Source organism: Nycticebus coucang, chromosome 1 (assembly GCF_027406575.1).
Source record: "Nycticebus coucang isolate mNycCou1 chromosome 1, mNycCou1.pri, whole genome shotgun sequence".
NCBI lineage: Eukaryota > Metazoa > Chordata > Mammalia > Primates > Lorisidae > Nycticebus > Nycticebus coucang.
This window is the reverse complement of record NC_069780.1, coordinates 97569564-97590653: the sequence shown is the minus strand read 5'-3', so window position 1 is coordinate 97590653 and position 21090 is coordinate 97569564. Positions and strand designations below refer to the sequence as shown.

General features: G+C 44.1%; 1 protein-coding gene across 7 annotated transcripts in view; it reads right to left on the bottom strand.

Moving 5' to 3' along the window:
* The window catches only part of ACSL1 (acyl-CoA synthetase long chain family member 1), a 67003-nt gene that overhangs the window by 22801 nt on the left and 23112 nt on the right, over nucleotides 1-21090 (bottom strand). For all 7 annotated transcript variants that reach the window (XM_053584552.1, XM_053584562.1, XM_053584605.1 and 4 more), the window contains exons 3-5: nucleotides 9562-9676; nucleotides 4311-4375; nucleotides 1132-1233 (exon numbers count right to left, since the gene is read on the bottom strand). In XM_053584552.1, the coding sequence (XP_053440527.1) occupies nucleotides 1132-1233; nucleotides 4311-4375; nucleotides 9562-9676 (282 nt within the window). The remainder of the gene's footprint in view (nucleotides 1-1131; nucleotides 1234-4310; nucleotides 4376-9561; nucleotides 9677-21090) is intronic.

Genomic DNA, 21090 nt, shown 5'->3' with positions numbered 1-21090 from the left:
TTTTTTTTTTTTTTTAAGAGACAGAGTCTCACTTTGTCGCTCTCGGTAGAGTGCCACGGTGTCACAGCTCACAGCAACCTCCAGCTCTTGGGCTTAGGTGATTCTCTTGCCTCAGCCTCCCTAGTAGCTGGGACTAGGAGCACCCACCACAACATCCGGCTATTTTTTTGTTGTAGTTTGGCCGGGACTGGGGCCGGGTTTGAACCTGCCACCCTCAGTATATGGGGCCAGCACCCCACTCACTGAGCCACAGGCACTGCCCTCATGCTTGAATTTTTCCAACCCAATTATACCACTAATCTGTTGATTAACATTAAAGCAAGACCTCCAAAAGAGCTTCTCGTTCACATTCATATACTGGTTACAGAAGCACCATGGTGGACCCAATCAGCCAAAGAACAGACTGTCTAAACCAGTGGTTCTCAACCTTCCTAATGCCCTTTAATACAGTTCCTGTGGGTCACAACCAACAGGTTGAGAACCACTGGAAACCACAGCCAGCTTTGGTAAGGTACCTTCCCCACTGCCCATGGTATTTTGAACCAGAAGGAAAGCCTCCTCCCTTTCAGAAAGAAAAGAGGAGTCTAGGGCGGTGCCTGTGGCTCAAGGAGTAGGACGCCGGTCCCATATGCCAGAGGTGGTGGTTCAAACCTAGCCCCAGCCAAAATCCAAAAAAAAAAAAAAAAGAAAAGAGGAGTCTACTACTAACAAAAACATACCCAAGTCTCTCTATAATTCATTGATATTATTTTCCTAATCATAGAAGTAGCCCTTAAAGTGAAACGACTTCCATGTTAGTTACTTGTTCTGAGGATTTTGTTTGGGAATCTGGTTTTAAAAAAATACTAAAACTAAAACTAATAATGCAAGCCAAAAAAAGTGATTTTTTTTTTTTCTCTTAAAGGCTGAGAAGGTGTTGGTTCAGGTTTCCATACATGTTACTTTCTAAGGCAGCAGTTCTCAACCTATGCTGAAAACAGTGCTGAAAACCACTGTTCTTGGAGCCATGTTCCTGACAGAAGTCAGACCACAAAATCTGGTCTCAGGCAGAAGTTAGATGTGAGCTCTGATTGGCTCTTACATCTAAGAACTCTCAAAACCAGGTACACTAAGGTATAGCAATGTTAATACCTCCGGTCTATTTTGAGCGAAGATGCCAATGAACTGGTCTGGGGCAGTCTTGAAGCCTTTCTGTATGAGCGCTGAGCCTATGCACTCTGACAAGTCTGCAACCTAAATGGGAAGGAAAAAATCAGAAATACCATCAGGCCCCACCTGGAGGAACAAAGCTTAGCAGATGACAATCTAGTATCTCAGCCAGCAAGTACAGCTGCAAAGAGCAGGGGGAAAAGGAACAAGCAGATATTCCTTTATATACACATTTTTGTAAATTACAAGGTTTAATTCGCCAGAACTGAGCATTAAGAGAATTGATTGGAGGGCTCCTTCCGCAAAGCAAATTAATCTCATCCCAACAGCTGCACATCATAGCTTCTTACACATTTTTTATCCCATTTTAGTGATACAGAGACATATCTGTGTCTTTGGCAGCAAAGCAGCTAAAATTCACCATTTTGTATCAACACAGAAACAGCACGTTTTTGAGAGACCTTCCTAAAAATAAAAGCAAGCTGTTATTATTATTATTTTATTTATTTATTTTTTTTAAGACAGAGACTCAAGGTATTGCCCTGGGTGGAGTGCCATGGCATCATAGTCCACAGCAATCTCCAACTCTTGGGCTCAAGCGATCCACTTGTCTCAGTTTTTCTATTTTTAGTAGAGAAAGGGTCTCACTTTTTGCTCGGGCTGATCTCAAACTCTTGAGCTCATGCAATCCACAAGTATAAGCCACCTCGCCAGGCCGCAAGCAAGCTATTATTAAGCTCTACAATTCCATTCTTGAGAATTTATTTTGGAGAAACAGTTCAGTCTCAGAAAGTGGTTTTTAAAAGTCTATCTGCAAAGAAACATGTATATTTTAAAATTATCTAAAGTCAAAAATCTCTAAGGGAAAAAAGACCAGTGCCTAGATGGTTAAGTAAATGACAGTAAATCTCTGAGAAAATGCTACATAGCTAATAATATTACAATTATGAAAATCATGGCAAACAGGATAATATTATTAACAATAAATAATACAAGTAAATGTAAAAATGAATATGATGGCTCGGTGCCTGTAGATAAGTGGCTAGGGTGCCAGCCACGTCACCGGAGCTGGCAGGTTCAAATCCAGCCCGGGCCTGCCAAACAACGAAAAAATGGCCAGGCATTGTGGCAGGCGCCTATTGTCCCAGCTACTTGGGAGGCTGAGGCAAGAGAATCACTTGAGCCCAAGAGTTTGAGGTTGCTGTGAGCTGTGATGTCATGGCACTCAACCCCTGGGTGACTGAGTGAGACTCTGTCTCAAAAAAAAAAAAAAAAATGAATATTATTATAACAATAAGTAAAAATAGGTAGATTCACAAAATTAGGCAGGGCTATATACTCCTTCCTATTCTCTCCCCACTCCTACCCCAAATTAAGTGAAAATGTTTTAAAAAAAATCTTAAGATATTGGGGTCCTTTTCTTCATTGGTGAATTCTCAAGGACTCTTAAAGCACAGCCATGCCCAAACCTGGCCTGGAATCCCTGCTGGTTTGACACTGGGTGCCCTCCTGGCCCTGCAGACTCTGGTGAGGACACAATGGGATGACATGAACAGGCATATTACTCTACCCCATGGACAAGTTCACAACTCTTGATGGCATTTTGGGAAATGCCTGAAATTGTTTGCAAAGCCTATTGGAGAATATGCACATGTTCATATTTCTAGAAAGACAGTTCATTTTTTTCTTTATAAAATGCCTCAAAGGAACTCCTAGCACCCAAAAAGGTCAGATTCACTGGCACACAGAAACAAAAACATTTAAATCGGCTTCAGAGAAGTCTAGTTTTAGACCAGTGGTTCTCAACCTTCCTACTGCCACAAGCCTTTAATACAGTTCCTGTGGGTCACGACCCACAGATTGAGAACCGCTGTTTTAGACCTTCACTAGTCTCTGACTGAAGTGCACAAATCACAGGGTCACACCTGCAGAACTGCAGTGATTTTCCAGCTGCCCTGCAAACCTCACTCTGCCATGATGTGCCTTCTCTCTTCCAGCCACTAAACACCACAAGTAATTGGAAAGCATTTGAGGACTCTGTGAGGCCTCAGGAGCATCACGCAGTATTATGCACCCAACAAGTATAATCTGTTTTTACCCTACATGTGAAAACGGTTTGGATCTGGTAGGGAAACCCTATGGTCACCTGCAGCACACCTGATTACTCCTTCTCCAGGCAAGTTGTGGCAAGTGACTTTATGCTTCATACACTAGCACTACTCAGAGGATGGAAGGGAGGAAATTGTGTGTCTTAGTCTAAGAAGACCCCACAAGCACTGCCCCACAGTGTGGCTCTGTGGTTCCAAATGACAATTCCCTTCACAGACACACCCCTAAATCCACCAGCTACTAAAAGCACCTTTCATACAAAACACAAAAAGAAGAAGACATTTGTGCTCATGAATGTCACAGGATGACCTGCCCAGACAGCTGCAGTGGAAATAAGAGGTGACAAAGCAAACTGTGCCCACCTGTCCTCAGTGTTGCTGGGACAGGGAAAGCAGTAGCATCTGGATTTTTTGTGACCACCATAAAAGTAATAGTGCAAAGCAAAACTTTCCTGCTATTTAAACAGGTGCAGGTGCTGGTGGGTGGAAACCAGAAAGTGACAAGGGGAGGGACACCTCCCTTTGTGTTTGTACCATAAGCATGGCAGCATCTTCCTGGAACACCTGTGCTCTTCCATATGGCTGCCCTGGGGCTCAATGTCATACACATGGTAAGACAGCCAGGACAGTTTTGAGCACCTGCAGGACACACCAGGCTCTGCCACCAACCAGCTATGGTGCATGTTTTCCTCATTTATAAAATGAGAGATGCTGGTTGTTCCTATTCTAAGTTTTCCAGTAAAAACTCAGACAGAGAGGTATAATCCTATCCCTACCTTCAGAGAGAGGAGGCACTGGCCTCAAGCAGTTTCTAGAATTTTATCTTAAAAATTATACTTGACTCCACAATGTATCCACATGAGTTTTAAAATCAGGTGCTTTGGACTGCCAGTTAAGTTACACAACTCGTTCTCCCCAAATCCTTGCACCAAGCTTCCTCATCTGGGCACTCTGAGCTGGCCCAGCACCTGCTCCATAGGAAGCTTCCAGCCTGACATTCACAAGCTCCCAGAACTAACATGCTTGAGTGGTCCATGGAACCAGAAAACTCACCTGTTTGTATGAAATCCATTCATAGGGCTGGTTTGGTTTCCGAGAGCCCAAACAAGGGCCATTATCTACAAAGAGGAAAAAAAAAATGAAGAAAAAACAAGGTTGAATTTAACATGTATAAATATTCCTAGATTTTAATTTTCTATCCCACCCTGTTCTAAAAATATTAGGTAGATTCTATTTCTTCCTCAGATTAGAAATGATGAGTTCAGGTTGTAAATGTCTCCTCTCTGGGTTTTGGTCTGATTCTTTGCTTGCTTGTTTCTTTTATTCTTTCGTACTTTTTATTTATTTATTTTTTTGAGACAGAGTCTCAACCTGTCACCCTGGGTAGAGTGCCATGGTGTCACACCTCACAGCAACCTCAAACTCTTGGGCTCAAGCGATTCTCTTGCCTTAGCCTCCCAAGTAGCTGGGACTACAGGCGCCCACCACAACACCCGGCTATTTTTTTTTGTTGCAGTTGTCATTGTTGTTTTAGGTGGCCCGGGCCGGGTTCAAACCTGCCAGCCTTGGTATGTGTGGCTGGCACCCTACCCACTGAGCTATGGGTGCTGCCCGAGTCTGTTTTGTTTCTTAAATGGGCAGGAGAGGAGGATAGAGAGAGAGAAAACGGCAGATATAACTTTTAAGGACACTTAATTTGTGCATTCCTCTTTAACACCCTATTGGTTTAGACCAGGAGTCAGTAGCTGAGAGGTAAAGGGATTCTGCTGTAGGTTTTTAGAAAGATATATTCCTCAAAATTTCTAAAGCTTAAAGCATTCTAACTCAGAATATGAAAAGGAAAATTTAATTCTTCATATGCCCAAATTCTGATGATTAAAGGTACTAAGAATTACCTGGAATCCTAGTTACATGTGTGAAGCTGTGATAGCAGAGAATAAAACATGAAGAAAAGATGCAAAATGAGGCAGCATTTGTGAAAGCAAGTTAAGAGATGTCAGGATGTGTTCTGATTCCAATTTAGGTTCCAAGGAAGCAAAAAAGAGACCATAGTACACCCGGCTTCACCAGTTTAGGTCTGCATGTTCATGAAGGTGTTCTGATTTGGCACAAGGACACAGGCAGTGGGATGGCAGGCACAGGTGGCCCTGCCTGGGCCTATTACACAAATGACGCCCCAGAGAGAGGAAGTGTGACATACGTGTGGATGCAAGAATCCATCGTGAAGGTGGGGAGGACACAAGCTGAACACTGACTTCTTTGCTGTCCCTAAAAACAGTCCTGACGAAAACAGAAAGAGCCTCATTCTCAGACCCTTCTCGATGTACAGACTGTAACGAGGCCTACGCCATACAAGCAAGTTCAAGCAGATGTTGTTTGGGGATGGAAAAACAATACACTAACCATATGAAATGATGCTACTTTATTCCTCACAGAGACTGGCAAACTACAGTAAAGGGACGACTCAAGGCTTACTGCCTGTTTTTGTAAATACACAGCAGTATTAGAAAACAGCCACACTCATTAACGTATGTATTGTCTAAGGATGAGGTTGAGTAGTTTGCAACCAAGACCATATGTCCCCAAAAGCCTAAAATATTTAGTATTTGGCCTTTTCTAGAAAAAGTACTCTGACTCCAGCTCTAGAACAGCAGTAGTTAAATCCCAGGCTGACCTGGGGAGCTCAAGGGACGTACATTCCAGCTACTAACAATCTCCCTGATTCAATCAGATGGAGAAGGGGCCTGGGCCTCAGTTTTTTTTTTTTTAAAGTTCCCTGGGTGCTGCTAACACACAGCTACCCATTAGAGCCACTGATAAACCAGGAGCTCAGTCTTTTTTTTTTTTTTCATTGAGACAGAATCTCACTTTGTAGCCCTTGATAGAGTACTATGGCGTCATAGCTCACAGCAACCTCCAACTCTTGGACTCAAACAATTCTCTTAATCTCAGCCTCCAAAGTAGCTGGGACTACAGGCGCCTGCCACAACACCTTGCTTTTTTTTGTAGAGACAGGGTCTCACTCTGGCTCACACTGGTCTCGAACTCCTGAGCTCAGGGCAATCCACCTGCCTGGGCCTCCCAGAGTGCTAGGATTACGAGCACAAGCCACCACGCCTGGCCCAGGACCTCAGTCTTAGTACATGGCTTTGTAGCTATGGTTTTAAAATACTAGGTTTAAAAACTCTAGGATGGCTCGGTGCCTGTAGCTCAGCAGGCGGGGCACCAGCCACCTACACCGATGCTGGTGGGTTCAACTCCAGCCTAGACCTGCCAAACAACAATGACAACTACAACTAAAAAATAGGTGGGTGTAGTACAGGGTGTATACAGGGTGTAGGCACCTGTAGTCCCAGCTACTTGGGAGGCTGAAGCAAGAGAATCACTTGAGCCCAAGAGCTTGAGGTTGCTGTGAGCTGTGATGCACAGCACTACCCAGGACAATAGCTTGAGACCTTGTCTCCAAATAAAGAAACAAATGAATTAATTAATTTAATTAAAAATTTTAAAAACCCGAGGGACGCCTGTGACTCAAAGGGGTAGGGCGCCAGCCCCATATACTAGAGGTGGCAGGTTCAAACCCAGCCCAGGCCAAAAACTGCAAAATTAAAAACAATTCAAAAATAAAATAAAATAAACCCTAGGCTGGCTTCTCCCATCATTCAACAAACTTCTGATCATCTCACCCCAAACCTAGGTTTTGCTCTTCTATAACAGTTTAAGTCTATGGTAGTCCATGAAGATCAAAGAGAACAAAAAGCTCCTCTGAGAAAGGAAAAAAACAGTGACCTGCAAAGCAGCTCTCTTCAGTCAATGTAAATTAAGGCTGAACTTATTTTCCTTCACCTTCTCTGAAGCATTCTTAGAAGAATCTTCATTTTCCAAGTAGAGCAAATGATCAAAAAACAGTTACACATTGTCTTAAGATCGGGGGAGAATATCACATATATAATGTAAACTGCCATATGTCTAGAATCCCACCCATTGCTAACAATGGGAAAAATGTATATCCATTTATATGAGTATACAGTTGGCCCTTGAATTACACAAATTCACATACAGGAGATTTCCTTCCACCTCTGCTACCCCTAAGACAGCAAGACCAACCCCCACTTCCTCCTCAGCCAGGAGCAAATGTGGAGATGATGAGGACAAGACCTTTATGATGATCCACTTCCATTTAGCCAATAGTAAACATATTTCCCCCTCCTTATGATTTCCTTAATAGCATTTCTTTAGCTTTATTGTACAGCATATAAATAAATACACATAACATATAGAATACGTGTTAATAGACTGCTTATGTTATCAGTAAGCTTCTGGTCAACAGTAGGCTATTAGTACACATAGTTAAGTTTTGGGAAATCAAGTTACAAATGATTTTTGACTGTGTGGGGGGTTGATACCCCAGTCCCCATATTATTCAAGGTCAATATATTTACATACACACTATGGTAAAAAGAAAACACACACACACACACACACACACACACACACACACACACACACACACACAGTCTTCCATGCGGCCTATATTATCTGTCACAGATAAACCCTAAACTGGACACTAGCTGGCAGGAAGTTAATAAATTAAACTTGCCTTCCTTTTGTAGTGGGGCTTAATGAACCTGCTAAGGGGACACTGGGGCAAATACATGAGCTGTCTAATTTTACTAGCATTGAATAAAAGACGATGGGCACTTCTTGAGCACATGCTCTAGTCAGCGCATCATGGAGGACAGAGAAAGCAATACCACGTAGTCCAAGGCTGTAAAAAGATCACAATCTGGGGCAGCACCTGTGGCTCAAAGGAGTAGGGTGCCGGCCCCATATACCAGAGGTAGTGGGTTCAAACCCAGCCCCGGCCAAAAACTGCATTAAAAAAAAAAAAAATCACAATTTGGCTAGCCCTGGCAAAAGTAAAAGCTAACCACCACAAGACTTATATAACAAAGCAAGGATTCCAGGCGGCACCTGTGGCTCAAAGGAGTAGGGCGCTGGCCCCATATGCTGGGTTCAAACCCAGCCCCAGCCAAAAACTGCAAAAAAAAAACAAAAACAAAGCAAGGATTCCAAGATCATCTCTAGAGTAGAGCCAGGGATAAGCAAAAATGAAGTGGCTAAAAAAGAAAGAGGGGTAGAGGAATCACAAGGCACCCCTCTTTCACTGAAGGTGCATGAATGGAGTGCCTGTGTGGGCCACTATGTCAGTGCAGTGAGAAGAGATGACTGACGGCCACCTGATTCTCAAGGAGCTTGGCCTAGTGGGGCCGACGGCCAGGTAGACGCTCTGCCCCACTCAGGCTGTGCAGGAGAGGGTAGACATTACCAGGGGACACTGGGAACTGAGGCAAGAAAATGATAGAGCAGGAAGATTTTAGAGAAAAGAGGAAAGGTACTGAGTTTTAAAAGATTAATTACAATACATCAAGCACCTGGCCTGAGAAAGGGACAAAGAAGGTTTATGATCTGAAAAAAAAGTGCACATAGGCTTGGGGTCAGGAAAGAGCAGAGGTGACCAAGGCCTTGTGGAAGTACAGCATGAGGAGCGTACCCAGGAGGCCCAGACTGGACAGGAGCTGAAGAGAACACAGGTACCAGACATCATGAGGTCTCTATGCCACAGTTAATAATTAAGAGTAATCCCCACCTATAATCCTAGCACTCTGGGAGACCAAGGCAGGTGGATTGCCTGAGCTCAGGAGCTCGAGACCAGCCTGAACAAGAGCAAGACCCTGTCTCTAGAAATAGGCAGGCGTGGTAGTAGGTGCCTATAGTCCCAGCTACTTGGTAGGCTGAGGCAAGAGAATCACCTGAGGCCGAGAATTTGAGGTTGCTGTGAGCTATGCCATAGCACTTTACCGAGGGTAACAAAGTGAGACTCTGCCTCAAAAAAAAAAAAAAATGAGTAATCCTGTAAGCCAACATTTCCAAGGTGTCTTAACAGAACACTGACCTTGGGATGTTAGTATTTCTTAAACTTTGGATTTCCTGGTCAAGCAAGCTTGAAAAATGCTGAATTAGGCCCCATTAAACAGGCTTCTTTGCTGTAGGAAACATCAGGGCCCATCATGAGCTAACGTACGTGTGACTCACCATGAAGTACAGGACATGCTAGAAATATATTTAACCACAGAGCCCCCTTGGCCACAGGGAACCGCTAGAGGGGCCAACAAGCTCTGATAGGCAGAGACAGAGGTAGAGCAATACTAAGTAGACAAAGGCAGGAGCAAATGTGCCTCTCTGAAATGAAGGTCACCCTTCCTTAGGGAAAGTCAATTAGCATTAGCCATATAATGCTTACTTGACACCTGTATACCCCTCTGGAAACCTTCATACAAGGTTCTGACATCGTCGTAGAAGTACACCAAGGGCTCATCTTTGTCGAGCAGCGCAGATCTTCGAGCACCTTCTCCACCCTATTGGAAATGACAGACAGGGAGCATGTTAGAGGAAGGTATGAAAAATAAAGAACCTACAGCACGGCACTTGGATATGTGCACACACTGCTGAACAGCTAAGGACACCTGATGGACATTTTCATTCCCTTTATGCTCAGCACTAGGTGGTGGTGCAAATACTTAACATCTCATAGCAATTTCCAAGTGTATGATTATTATTAACTACAATCACCAATTATAGTCAATATAGTGTCACTATTGTTATGAATAACAGATCTCCTAAACTTATTCCTCCTATTGTACACAATAAATACTATGTATATAATTTGCATTTGTCCATTGAAAATAAGTACATAGGCTCAGCGCCTGTGGCTCAAGCGGCTAAGGCACCAGCCACACACACCTCAGCTGGCGGGTTCAAATCCAGCCCAGGCCTGCCAAACAACAATGACGGCTGTGACCAAAAAAATAGCCAGGCGTTGTGGCGAGCACCTGTAGTCCCAGCTACTTGGGAGGCGGAGGCAGGAGAATCACTTGAACCCAGGAGCTGGAGGTTGCTGTGAGCTGTGATGCAACGGCTTTCTACCCAGGGTGATAGCTTGAGGCTGTCTCAAAAAAAACAAATCAATAAATACATAAATATATAAATTTTTAATTAAACTAAAAAGCCTAAGGTGCCCCATGGTACCCTCACTGCTCCTCCAGGAAGCAGCTGCTCAGTGAGTATTTGCTCTATGAACAGAGCACAGGATTTGCTGTGCTGATGTATAATCAATCATTCATTCACCAGGGAATAAGCGCAGGCTACAGAGAAACAGCACTGAGACAACACAGGGTCGGAAGGAACCCTGGGAAAAGGAAACAAGTGAAGAAAAAAAAAAGAAAAGAGGCTCACAGACCTACAAGCTCTGGTCCTGCCAGACAGGGCCAAGGAAAACAAGAGGAGGATCAAACTGACGTCCTCAAACCAGGGCCATCCACAGCACAGAGGACCAAGCCTGCTTAGCTGTAGGGGAAATGACATGCCGTTTGATTTTACTTCTGTAAAGTTATCTATGTTCTTTGGGGGATGATTTCTACTGTTTTTTTCTCCCTTCCAACTACAATATAATCTGTTAAGAATTTCGGCTTCTCGGGCGGCACCTGTGGCTCAAGGAGTAGGGCGCCGGTCCCATATGCCGGAGGTGGCGGGTTCAAACCCAGCCCCGGCCAAAAGAGACAAAAAAAAAAAAAAAAGAATTTCAGCTTCTCACATAGCATCTAATAGCTAAAAGCTGCAGCTACAAAACATATGGACATGCAGAGGTAGGTCTTGACCAGTTCTATTTGCAGCTTTTTCAGGGATGCACGTTTGATGTCACTGTGCACCTTTCTCTACGTTGTCTTCATCTGCTGGCTTTGTAAGGACGCCCACTATGGATGAGAACTCCTATCCATGATCAGACAGTGGCTCCAAGCCTCATGCAGTAGCAGTTAGTACTCTTTAAGAGGCAGCAGTGTGCACTGAGAGCTTTTGAACCCTCTGGGACCACGGACACACTACAAGGGGTCCAGACATTCACAGGAACCCCAAAAGCATTCTTTAGAGATTAATAAATAAGAGCTCAACCACTATGATGTTAGAACCTACTACACACACACACTTTTTTTTTTTTTTATCTCAGAAAAGGGCCTTTACTCTTGCAATAGTGAGGAAACTCTTGGGGAAATGGTACTGTGCTATGAGAACATCTGCTACCACAAAAAAGAACTGTCCCAAAGAGGAAGAAATCATTTCTGGCTAGAGGTGTGCTGAAAGAAAACTGGAAGGACTCCAAGAAGAAGGGGGAGGAGCTAGGTCTCAAAGAGCCAAGGGTCTGGCTGGACCCGGTGGCTCACACCTATAATCCCAGCACTCTGAGAGGCTTAAGCAGGTGGATTACTTGAGCTCAGGAGTTCAAGACCAACCTGAGCAAGACCGAGACGCTGTCTCTACGAAAAATAAAAAAACTAGCCAGGCGTGGTAGTGGGCACCTGTAATCCCAGCTACTCGGGAGACTCAGGCAGGAGGATCACTTGAGCCCAAGAGTTTGAGGTTGCTAGGAGCTAGGACGGTACTCTACCCAGGGCAACTGAGTGAGACCGTCTCAAAACAATAATAATAATAATAAATAAGAGCTGAGGATCTGAGCAAGCAGCACTCATGGGGAAATGGGCCCATTCTAGGAGAAGGACTAACATGGACACCTTCCTAAGGCAACGACTGCCACATGTTTTCGTGGACACTTGTGTTTTCATTAGGATTATCCTCTCCTCTGCCTGCAAGCTTTTTTGCTTTTTGCCTCTCCTGTGCCTTAAGTTATACTTTATATACTGTTTTTAAAAATAGTTCAATGGTACAGAAGTATTATACACATTAAAGAAAAGATGACCAACTAATCTAAAACTGCAAGTATTTTTCTGGAGTAAATATCTCCCAATCATACCTTCTAATTACAACATTATCTTCTCTATCTTGGCAGAAACTCTCTAACACCTAAAGCCATGATTCCAAAGATAATTTTTAACATTACCTTATTACAACATGCTATGATATAAAGCAAAGAAGTTATTTTTCACACGCATAAAGATGAAAAATCTCTTCTCTTTAGTATCGTGTATTATTGTTACTTAACCTCTGAGTCTGTTTACTTTTCTATAAAATGGAGATGCCATGAGTCTACGCCAGGATTATTTTTAGTTAAACAAGAACTTTCCTGTACAATGTGAACATGTAGAATATTACTCATGCACTCGGTGACATGCCTTCATGACAATACAAGTCCTGCATAACGTTTATCTTTGCTTCAACAAACAGCCTGGAATTCAGAAGCAATTTTGGAGCTCTTTAGTAAATAAGTATCTGAAGCCTCTTCAACTCACAACTGAAAATACCCAGGGCACAAAGACTAAGATAGAAAGAGAAAGAGGAGGCACAGAATCAATAGAGAAAAAGGAGACTAAGAAAGTGACAAGAGATAAGACAAGGGATGTGCATTTCAAATCTATTAAGAATATAAATGGGCTCGGTGCCCATAGCTCAGAGGTTAGGGTGGCAGCCACAGGCACCGAGGTTGGCAAGTTCAAACCCAGCCTGGGCCTGCTAAACAAAATGACAACTATAATTGCTTAAGCCCAAGAGTTTGAGGTTGCTGTGAGCTGTGACACCGCAGCACTCTACCGAGGGTGACATAGTGAGACTCTATCTCAAAAAAAAAAAAAAAGAGCATAGGGCGGCGCCTGTGGCTCAGTCGGTGGGGCGCCGGCCCCATATACCGAGGGTGGCGGGTTCAAGCCCGGCCCCGGCCAAACTGCAACTAAAAAATAGCCGGGCATTGTGGCGGGCGCCTGTAGTCCCAGCTACTCGGGAGGCTGAGGCAAGAGAATCGCTTAAGCCCAGGAGTTGGAGGTTGCTGTGAGCTGTGTGAGGCCACGGCACTCTACCCAGGGCCATAAAGTGAGACTCTGTCTCTACAAAAAAAAAAAAAAAAAAGAGCATAAATGTCTGACCACAACAAATAAGTGAAGTGATGAAGTGATGATTATGTGGATCAGTTTGATGTAAACATTCCACACTGTATATCAAATCAGCACACTGTACCCCATAAATGCACAGTTATGATTTAATTAAAAAAAAAAAAAACAGAGAGATGTGCATGGTGAAGAAGGGCCAGCTGCCATAAACACCTGTCCCACCCCTTTGTGTGCCCACAGGGAGGTGCTCATGTCTCTCTGCTTAGGATGGCGCCTTCTCTACTCATCTGTGGTGTTTTTCAATGGTATCCCTACAAAAGCAACACTGTTTTCTGCACTTTGCCCAGGGGTTCTCACAGCTGCAGATGGGGTGGATGGGAATCGGGTGAATAAGACACAGCATATCCCGAAGAGGCCCAAGTCTTGTCCCAGAGAGACTCCAGGGATTGGTCGAACACAAGAGTGCAGGAAAGTTCAGAATGGACAGACAGGTGCAGGCCTGGGGTCCAAGGGACAAGGCTCACTGGAGCCAAACTCCTCAGCATGTGGTCTAGGGAACAGCTGGCACTTGTTGGGCTCTATCTCAGACCTGCTGACTCAGAAATTTGGGGTACAATCCAGCAATGGGTGCCTCCAAAAGCCCTTCAGGGATGCTCCAGTTCGAGAAGCACCATCCTAGAGACATCAAGGTCTCCGGCAGGGCAGTGGTGAAGATGGCCTAATATTTTAGCAGGAAATCTACCAGAAGCGTAGGCAGCATGTAGAACAGGAGGCAGGGAGAAGCTAGAAAAAAGCCAATTCCTTTAAAAAAGAAGAAAAGCAAGAGGGCTGAGAAGATAGTTCCATTTGAACAGAAGACTGGGCACTTGGGGTAAGGCTTGAGAAAAGACATTGAATTTGACTTTGGATACGTGCAAACCACATATCCCTTCAACATAGGTCTACTCTCTTGGTCAACTCCCCAATTCTTATTTTGAGAATCACTGCTCTAGGATCATTTTATAACAAACTTTTAGTTAAATAATTCTTTGGTTTTAAGCTTTTGGTGGTACGGAATCTTCAGGACTTTGAGAAACAAGGAGGCAAAATAGCCAAATCAAAGTGAAAGAAGTTAATTACATCCCCAATAAAGCCATCAACTTGACAATGCAACCTGAGGACAAGATATTTATTATTCTAATTAGAATAATTAGCAAAATCTTGAAAATCAAACCTTCAAGGAGACTTGCCAAAAGGAGCTGCTAATTTGTAAGACACACTCTAATTTCATGAGGGCAGGTTGACTAGAACAGGGAAATGGCACACAGCATAAAGATTTGTGCTTTGAAATATGTTGCTCTATGCACAATCTAAAGAATCTTTTTCTGTTGTTTGGGTTTTTTTTGTTTTTTTTTTTTTGAGACAGAGTCTCACTATGTCGCCCTCAGCGTCCATAGCACAGTGGTTATGGCATCAGCTACATACAGCCACATACACTGAGAGTGGTGGGTTTGAACCCGGCCAAGGCCAGCTAAATAACAATGACAACTGCAACAAAAAATAGCCAGGCTTTGTGGCAGGCGCCTGTAGTCCCAGCTACTTGGGAGGCTGAGGCAAGAGAATTGCATAAGCCCAAGAGTTTGAGGTTGCTGTGAGCTGTGACACTATAGCACTCTACCAAGGGTGACACAGTGAGACTCTGTCTCAAAAAAAAAAATAAATAAATAAAAAAATAAAGAAAGAAAGAGAAAGAAAAATACCTTAAATTCGGCTTCTGGCCTTCTGACATACCTAGGAATTGGGGTGGAGGTGGGCGTTTCAGCTGTGCTCAGGAAACACAATGAGCTAAGCAAGCAGCCCCAATCAAAAGCACAGGACTATGAGTTAGGAAAAACTGTGTTTTTTACTTCTGTCATAGACCTCTTTTCATGCGGTTATATGGTTTTCCCAGTTTTAAAAAAAAGATGGTGACTCAAACACACTACAATCAAATCAGAGGTCACAAGGACATTCTGTAACCTCTATGCAAGCTACGGTTCCCCAAGCTGAGGTCAGTCTCCCCACATGGGCGAATTAGGAAATACAAGTTCAAGTTCCCCCTTGGAAACAGGAAGGGCAGGGAAACCATGAACATCAGCACGTATCACATGTTCCCCAGGCCACAATCTTGTCAGTATTTAACAGGTAGGAGCAACGAATGGCCAGTTATTTTGCCCTGTTCCCCTATTTAAGTGCAAAAGTACGTCACGTCCTTGAGGATGTCTTAGGACTCAGGGGTCCTCAAACTGCAGCCCGCGGGCCACACAAGGCGATGTGATTGTATTTGTTCCTGTTTCGTTTTTTTACTTCAAAATAAGATATGTGCAGTGTGACAGGAATTTGTTCATAGTTGTTTTTTTTTTTTTAAATTGTAGTCCGGCCCTCCAACGGTCTGAGGGACAGTGAACTGGCCCCCTGTTTAAAAAGTTTGAGGACCCCTATTAGGTGGTAGAAAGACCCAAGTTTATACATCGTGGCTTTATCCATCTCAGTCTATCAATGGGTATCCACTGGCCACAGCAGTGAAATGCCCACTGCACTACCTTCCCCATGGAGTATACAGCAGCATCTGTTGTATCTGCGGGGCAGTGGGTGCAGGTCCCCCACATTCCAGACACCAAAATCCACAGACGCTCAAGCCCCAGGTATAAAATGGTACAGTATATGCACTTCACCTACGCACCCTCCCCGTCCTCCCTTATACTTTGAATCACCTTGAGATTACTTATAATACCTAATACAAAAAATGCCATATAAGTAGTCATTACACGACATTGTCTAGAAAATAATGTCAGGAAAAAAGGTCTGTACATGTTCAGTATAGATGTAACCATCTATTTCTATTTCCCCCCAAATACTTGCAATCCATGGATGCGGACCCCCAGGAGCGAACAGGATTCTTCCCAGCACTCGTATTTTACATGCGTCTCAGCCCACCCAGACTGGCATCATCTGCTTCTTTCTATAAACAGACACGAAATGACTTTTCCATCCACTGACCTTTAAGAGAGGCTCTTTGGCCATCAATTCCCATATGTGGCAACACTACGTCTTTGCTATATTAAACTAGGTCTTTGAAAGGCCAGCTTATAGGCACACCCCCCCTCTGTGATAATTTCTGAACGATAACAGACAGGACATTTAAAAATACACAGACACCCCTCGCGCACTAACAGTAAATGTCACAAGGTAACAATGAGGCCTCAGGCTCACTACTCATGCTCACAAATTAACTGGCTAACTTCCCAAGATCCCCTACGCCCAGGTAGGCACAGAAAGGGCAGACCCATCCTGACAGGCAGTGCGGGGTTTTGACATCTGCATGCAAGAAAGATGGAAGGTAAATGACTATTTACAGAGCACCTGCTGAAGGCCAGCCACCCTTCAGGTGAGGAACTAGATTCAGGGGACACCTCCCCCTTTCTACAATGTGGTGAGTGTAAAACTCAGCTCAGTGGAACATCCCAGTATGCTAACATTTGTTTATGGTTTGCAAGTACATTCCAAACTTGGCCACATCTTGTTCATCTTGAGGACACAGGGTCCTGCTCACCAGCGCCTAGCTATATTTTTGATTCTTCAACTCTCCTCCAATCTTCACATCTCTAGATTATCTCCAGTTTCCAACTTCCGGAGCTCACATTTTCCCAATCAGAGGGCTTGTTTAAGAGAGATGGGATAGGAGGCTGACACAGCACTTAGCAGAATATCTCATCACCAGAGCAAAGTCAGCCAACTGCAGGAGGGAAAATCTCACCATCCCCCTCCACGAAAGGGAAGTCACAACACCCCAAATTCCCCACTCCAACACACATTGTTCAAAATAAGAATGTTTCACACACCGGCTATTTGGAAAACATGAGGCATTCTGCTTCACCCCTGGCCAGCCCAACAGGAGCCACATCACTATTTATCAGCTTCTGGTGGCCTTCTGGACAGAAGGGATTTTGCCAAGAAACACAGACAGCCTACCTTTGTCATTCTGCATTTGGCACCAGTTGGCTCCACTTGGGGAAGGCTATTTTTAAACTTAAATAAATATTACAGCATGTGTTTCTGTCATTGTGTGAACATACGGTTTTTGTTTAAAGAAGTGTGTGGGAAGTGGCATTATACAAAATGAAATCACGTTTTCAGATCTGCTTTATTGTATTCCTATACACCTGTATGGCTTTTTTCTTCCTGGGGAAAGGGTACCCAGAAACAAATAGTTCCTTAAAAAAATAACAATCTCTCTTTCCTTGAATTCTTTTTTTTTTTTTTTTCTGTAGAGACAGAGTCTCACTTTATTGGCCTCAATAAAGTAAAGTGCCGTGGTGTCTCACAGCAACCTCCAACTCCTGGGCTTAGGTGATTCTCTTGCCTCAGCCTCCTGAGTAGCTGGGACTACAGGCACCTGCCACAACATCCGGCTATCTTTCCTTGAATTCTTAAGGCAGCTATTTAATATTTCTGTGGCCGAGGCTTGCACAAAGATCAGAAACTCACCTTCAGCTCCCTGTGACAGGCACCCCTTGGCCTATAGAGCCCTGGACCCAGCAACTGCTGCCTGTTACCAGGCTGAGACTATCATCACCTCATTCAGCAACTTAGCAAGTGCTTCCAAGTCAGTGACAGGTATTACAGCTTAAAGAGCAACTCAATGTCCCTAGAATGTGAGTTTAGCAAGAAAAAGTAATTCAGCAAGGTTTTTAGAGTTTGTTACTAGGAAGCCCACTAAAGTTTTAGAAAAGGGGCTAACATTACCTAAAGGTAAATAAATGCTGATGTCTTCATGCTGTCAGAGTGAATATTTCTAAACAAAAATACCCCTTCTAAAATAATCTCTCCATCCCACCCCACAGTCCCAACTATCACAAGTGCTTGATGAAAATGACATCAAATGCTAGAATACTTTTCAAAAAGTATGTTCAAGAATTCTCTGAGCACTGTGTCAGCACAGTTGCTAGTGGGAGAATGAAAAGGGCAAATCTTAGCTCACATGTTCATTTGATCACTTGCACGATTATTATGGACCAGGGAAGAATAGCCCACGGGGAATGGTGACTGGAAGCCTGCAATTCCAGATGGATTTCCACAAGGATAACTGACAGATGGGAAGACAGAGCATCAGACCAGGAGATTCTCCCCATGTCTCACCTGCACTTCTAGTGGAATACATACCTGTAACTACACTGCTCTGAAGCTTCCCAGAGATGAGAACTGGAATCATATTTACAAATAACTACAGAAACAATACTACTATTCCATATTTAGAAATGACTGCAGATACAACCAGATGCTACTAACATTTCCTGACATCTCCCCCTTTCTCTCACTGTTCACCTACTACCTCCCACCTGGTTCACATCCACTGGTCGACTTGTACAGGTGGCGTGGACACTCCTGCAGACCCACCAGGCTGGTGTTAGGAAGAGCGAGTGTTACCAACAGCCTCCCTACCTGCCCTTCCTAGCAGTTTCCACTCAGAATTATCCCTAAACATCTGTCTCACAGCAGTATTTGATCCTGCCAAACAGCTCGCCACTCACAGCAGGTCCTGCCCTTCTGGCGTAGAAGGGCATCACCTCTCTGTGTCCACCAGGATCACCCTGATGGGCATACTTGCTTTACCTCCCCACACCAGGTGTGAGTCTTCATAGCATCTTATGAATCAAAGGCCCACTCCTCTCCTGCAAAAATTGCTTATGCCAAAGTGCAAGTGGGCCTTAACACGCACATGTGTGAAGTGTGAGCATAGGGAAATGAGGGAATCCACCAGCCACACAGGAAAATCCCTTGGTACTACGCTCCAAACACACCCTCTAAATGGGGACAAAGAATGCTTACTGAGAAGTGCATGTGAGCTGGGAGGTCTAATTTGCCAGTGCGAGCCTCTGGCAGACCATGACTTTGAATCTTAAAACCATGCTGTTCATGAAGCATTACTGCTGCAGGCTGGAAAGGCTACGTTAGTTTGCTGCTTTCAAGTTCTTATCTGAGAATGAACTCACCGTTGCAGTTTTACAGCATGAAAACAAGTCGCTTGCATCACTCATAGTTTGGGGATGGCTCTCGCCCTCTGCCAAGACAGGGAAGAGTCCGGAGCAGTGCTTCCCACTGCTCTGTAAGCTCCATAAGGCAGCCCCAGTACTGTGCACATCACAGCTTCGTAGCTTGAGTCCTCACTGAATGAATACATACCTGATAACTATTCTCTGTGACTTGTAGAGAATTAAACCCGAAGCATCACACCCTCCATAGCAGACTTTCTGAAGCACGGGATTAAAGTGCTAAAGCAAGTCTCTAGCCACATACGTTCCAACGTGTGGATGTCTAACTTTCAACCATTTGCGCGAAAGGGTCACGAGGCAGCATGGGACCTGAAGGCCAGAGGTTATGCGGTATGGAAGTTAGTCACCAACGTGGAAATAAGATCATTATAACCAAGAAACTGGTTCTGCACATGAAAAGATAAATCCACGCTAGAACCAAGGTCTGGTAACAAGTCTGAACAGTGACTCTGACAGACTAACCGGTTTAGTCACCAGAAGTAAATTTTAATCTAAGTTCTGATATTCGTAAAATTAAGTCTTAGAGAGGCTAAGGACTTGGTTAGAGGCATAAAGAAATTTTTGCATGGTACAATTTACTTCCTTCTCTAATATTTAAAAACAAACAACAAAAACACGAGCTTTTTATTTAAGTACTTCATAATCTAGTTATGGTTGTCAAAAATCTTATTGAACTAATTCGACAAGCCCTTCACCTCCCCATGATGTGCGGAGCTCAAGTGTTCCTCCCACCACCTCCTCCAGCAGCTGCCATGGTTCTCACCTATACTTCATGATGGTTTGGGGCCTAAATCGCTCCACCAGCACCAAGTTCTGCTCTGACCCCTTCTAGGTCCAACCAGGTTCAGTGCAGAGGACACAAGGAGGACAGAACTCCTCATGTTTTCCATAGCCCTGTGCCCCCTCCCCACTTGTTCTTAGCCCCACCTGATTCTTGGCTGTTTCTAATTCTACATCCAGCCTGTGTATAGAATCTACACTCTTATTTTCCTTTTGCTCCTCCCATTTCCATCAGTGTCTTCAGCCTCTTGTGCCCACGATCCTTTTTCAGAAGAGCCTGCTTGTGGGTGCAAGGGTTCTGGGCACAGACTCTTCACACTGCCCTGGACAGATCTAAACTTTCCTTCTGGTACAAACTTTCAACCACAATAATAAAGATAGCATAACAGAGTTCTAGGTCTTCCACTAACTGTGATTTCATCTCTTTGAACTCAGTTTTCTCACGTATAAAATATGAGGGTTAAGAGGAGACCTTTGAGGAAGAAGAAAACTAACATTTCCTGAACGTTCATAGTGGGTCAGGCAGATACGCAGAGCTATGCAGTCATCTTAGCCAGGCTGAAGGAGGAAAGTATTTCCATCACTCCTGTCTTCCAGACGATCTCAAGGTCAGAAACTCCTGGTGAACGTGCCCACAGCTGCCTGGTCTCAGCACAGAAGGCTGGTTCTGCCTAGGTCCCATCTCTCCTCTCCCCGGTCCCTTTTGGTAACCATGATCTTGTACTTCTCTTAACCCAAACAACCAAGGTCCACCCCCAAAAGGGGTCCAATCACTCTTTCAACCTCAGAGAAAGGCTAAGACACGTGAAAATCAGAAGACTTGTACAACCCTTGTGAAAGTGAAACAAGTACACACAAACCACAAAACTTGCTTCCACTCACTGCCCAGCAAGTCACTCAGAGGCTCCTCTCGAATGTCCTCGTTCCTTCATGTCTTGCCCTAAATTCTGCTGCCATGTCACTCTGCCAAGTTTCTTTTCTACCTAGTTTTATTCTGCTTGAAATCCCAAAGTCCCTTTCGAGAGGGGACATGTCTAAGATCCAGCTGTGTTCAACAACTCTCACCCCTGCTGGAATAGAACCCCAGTG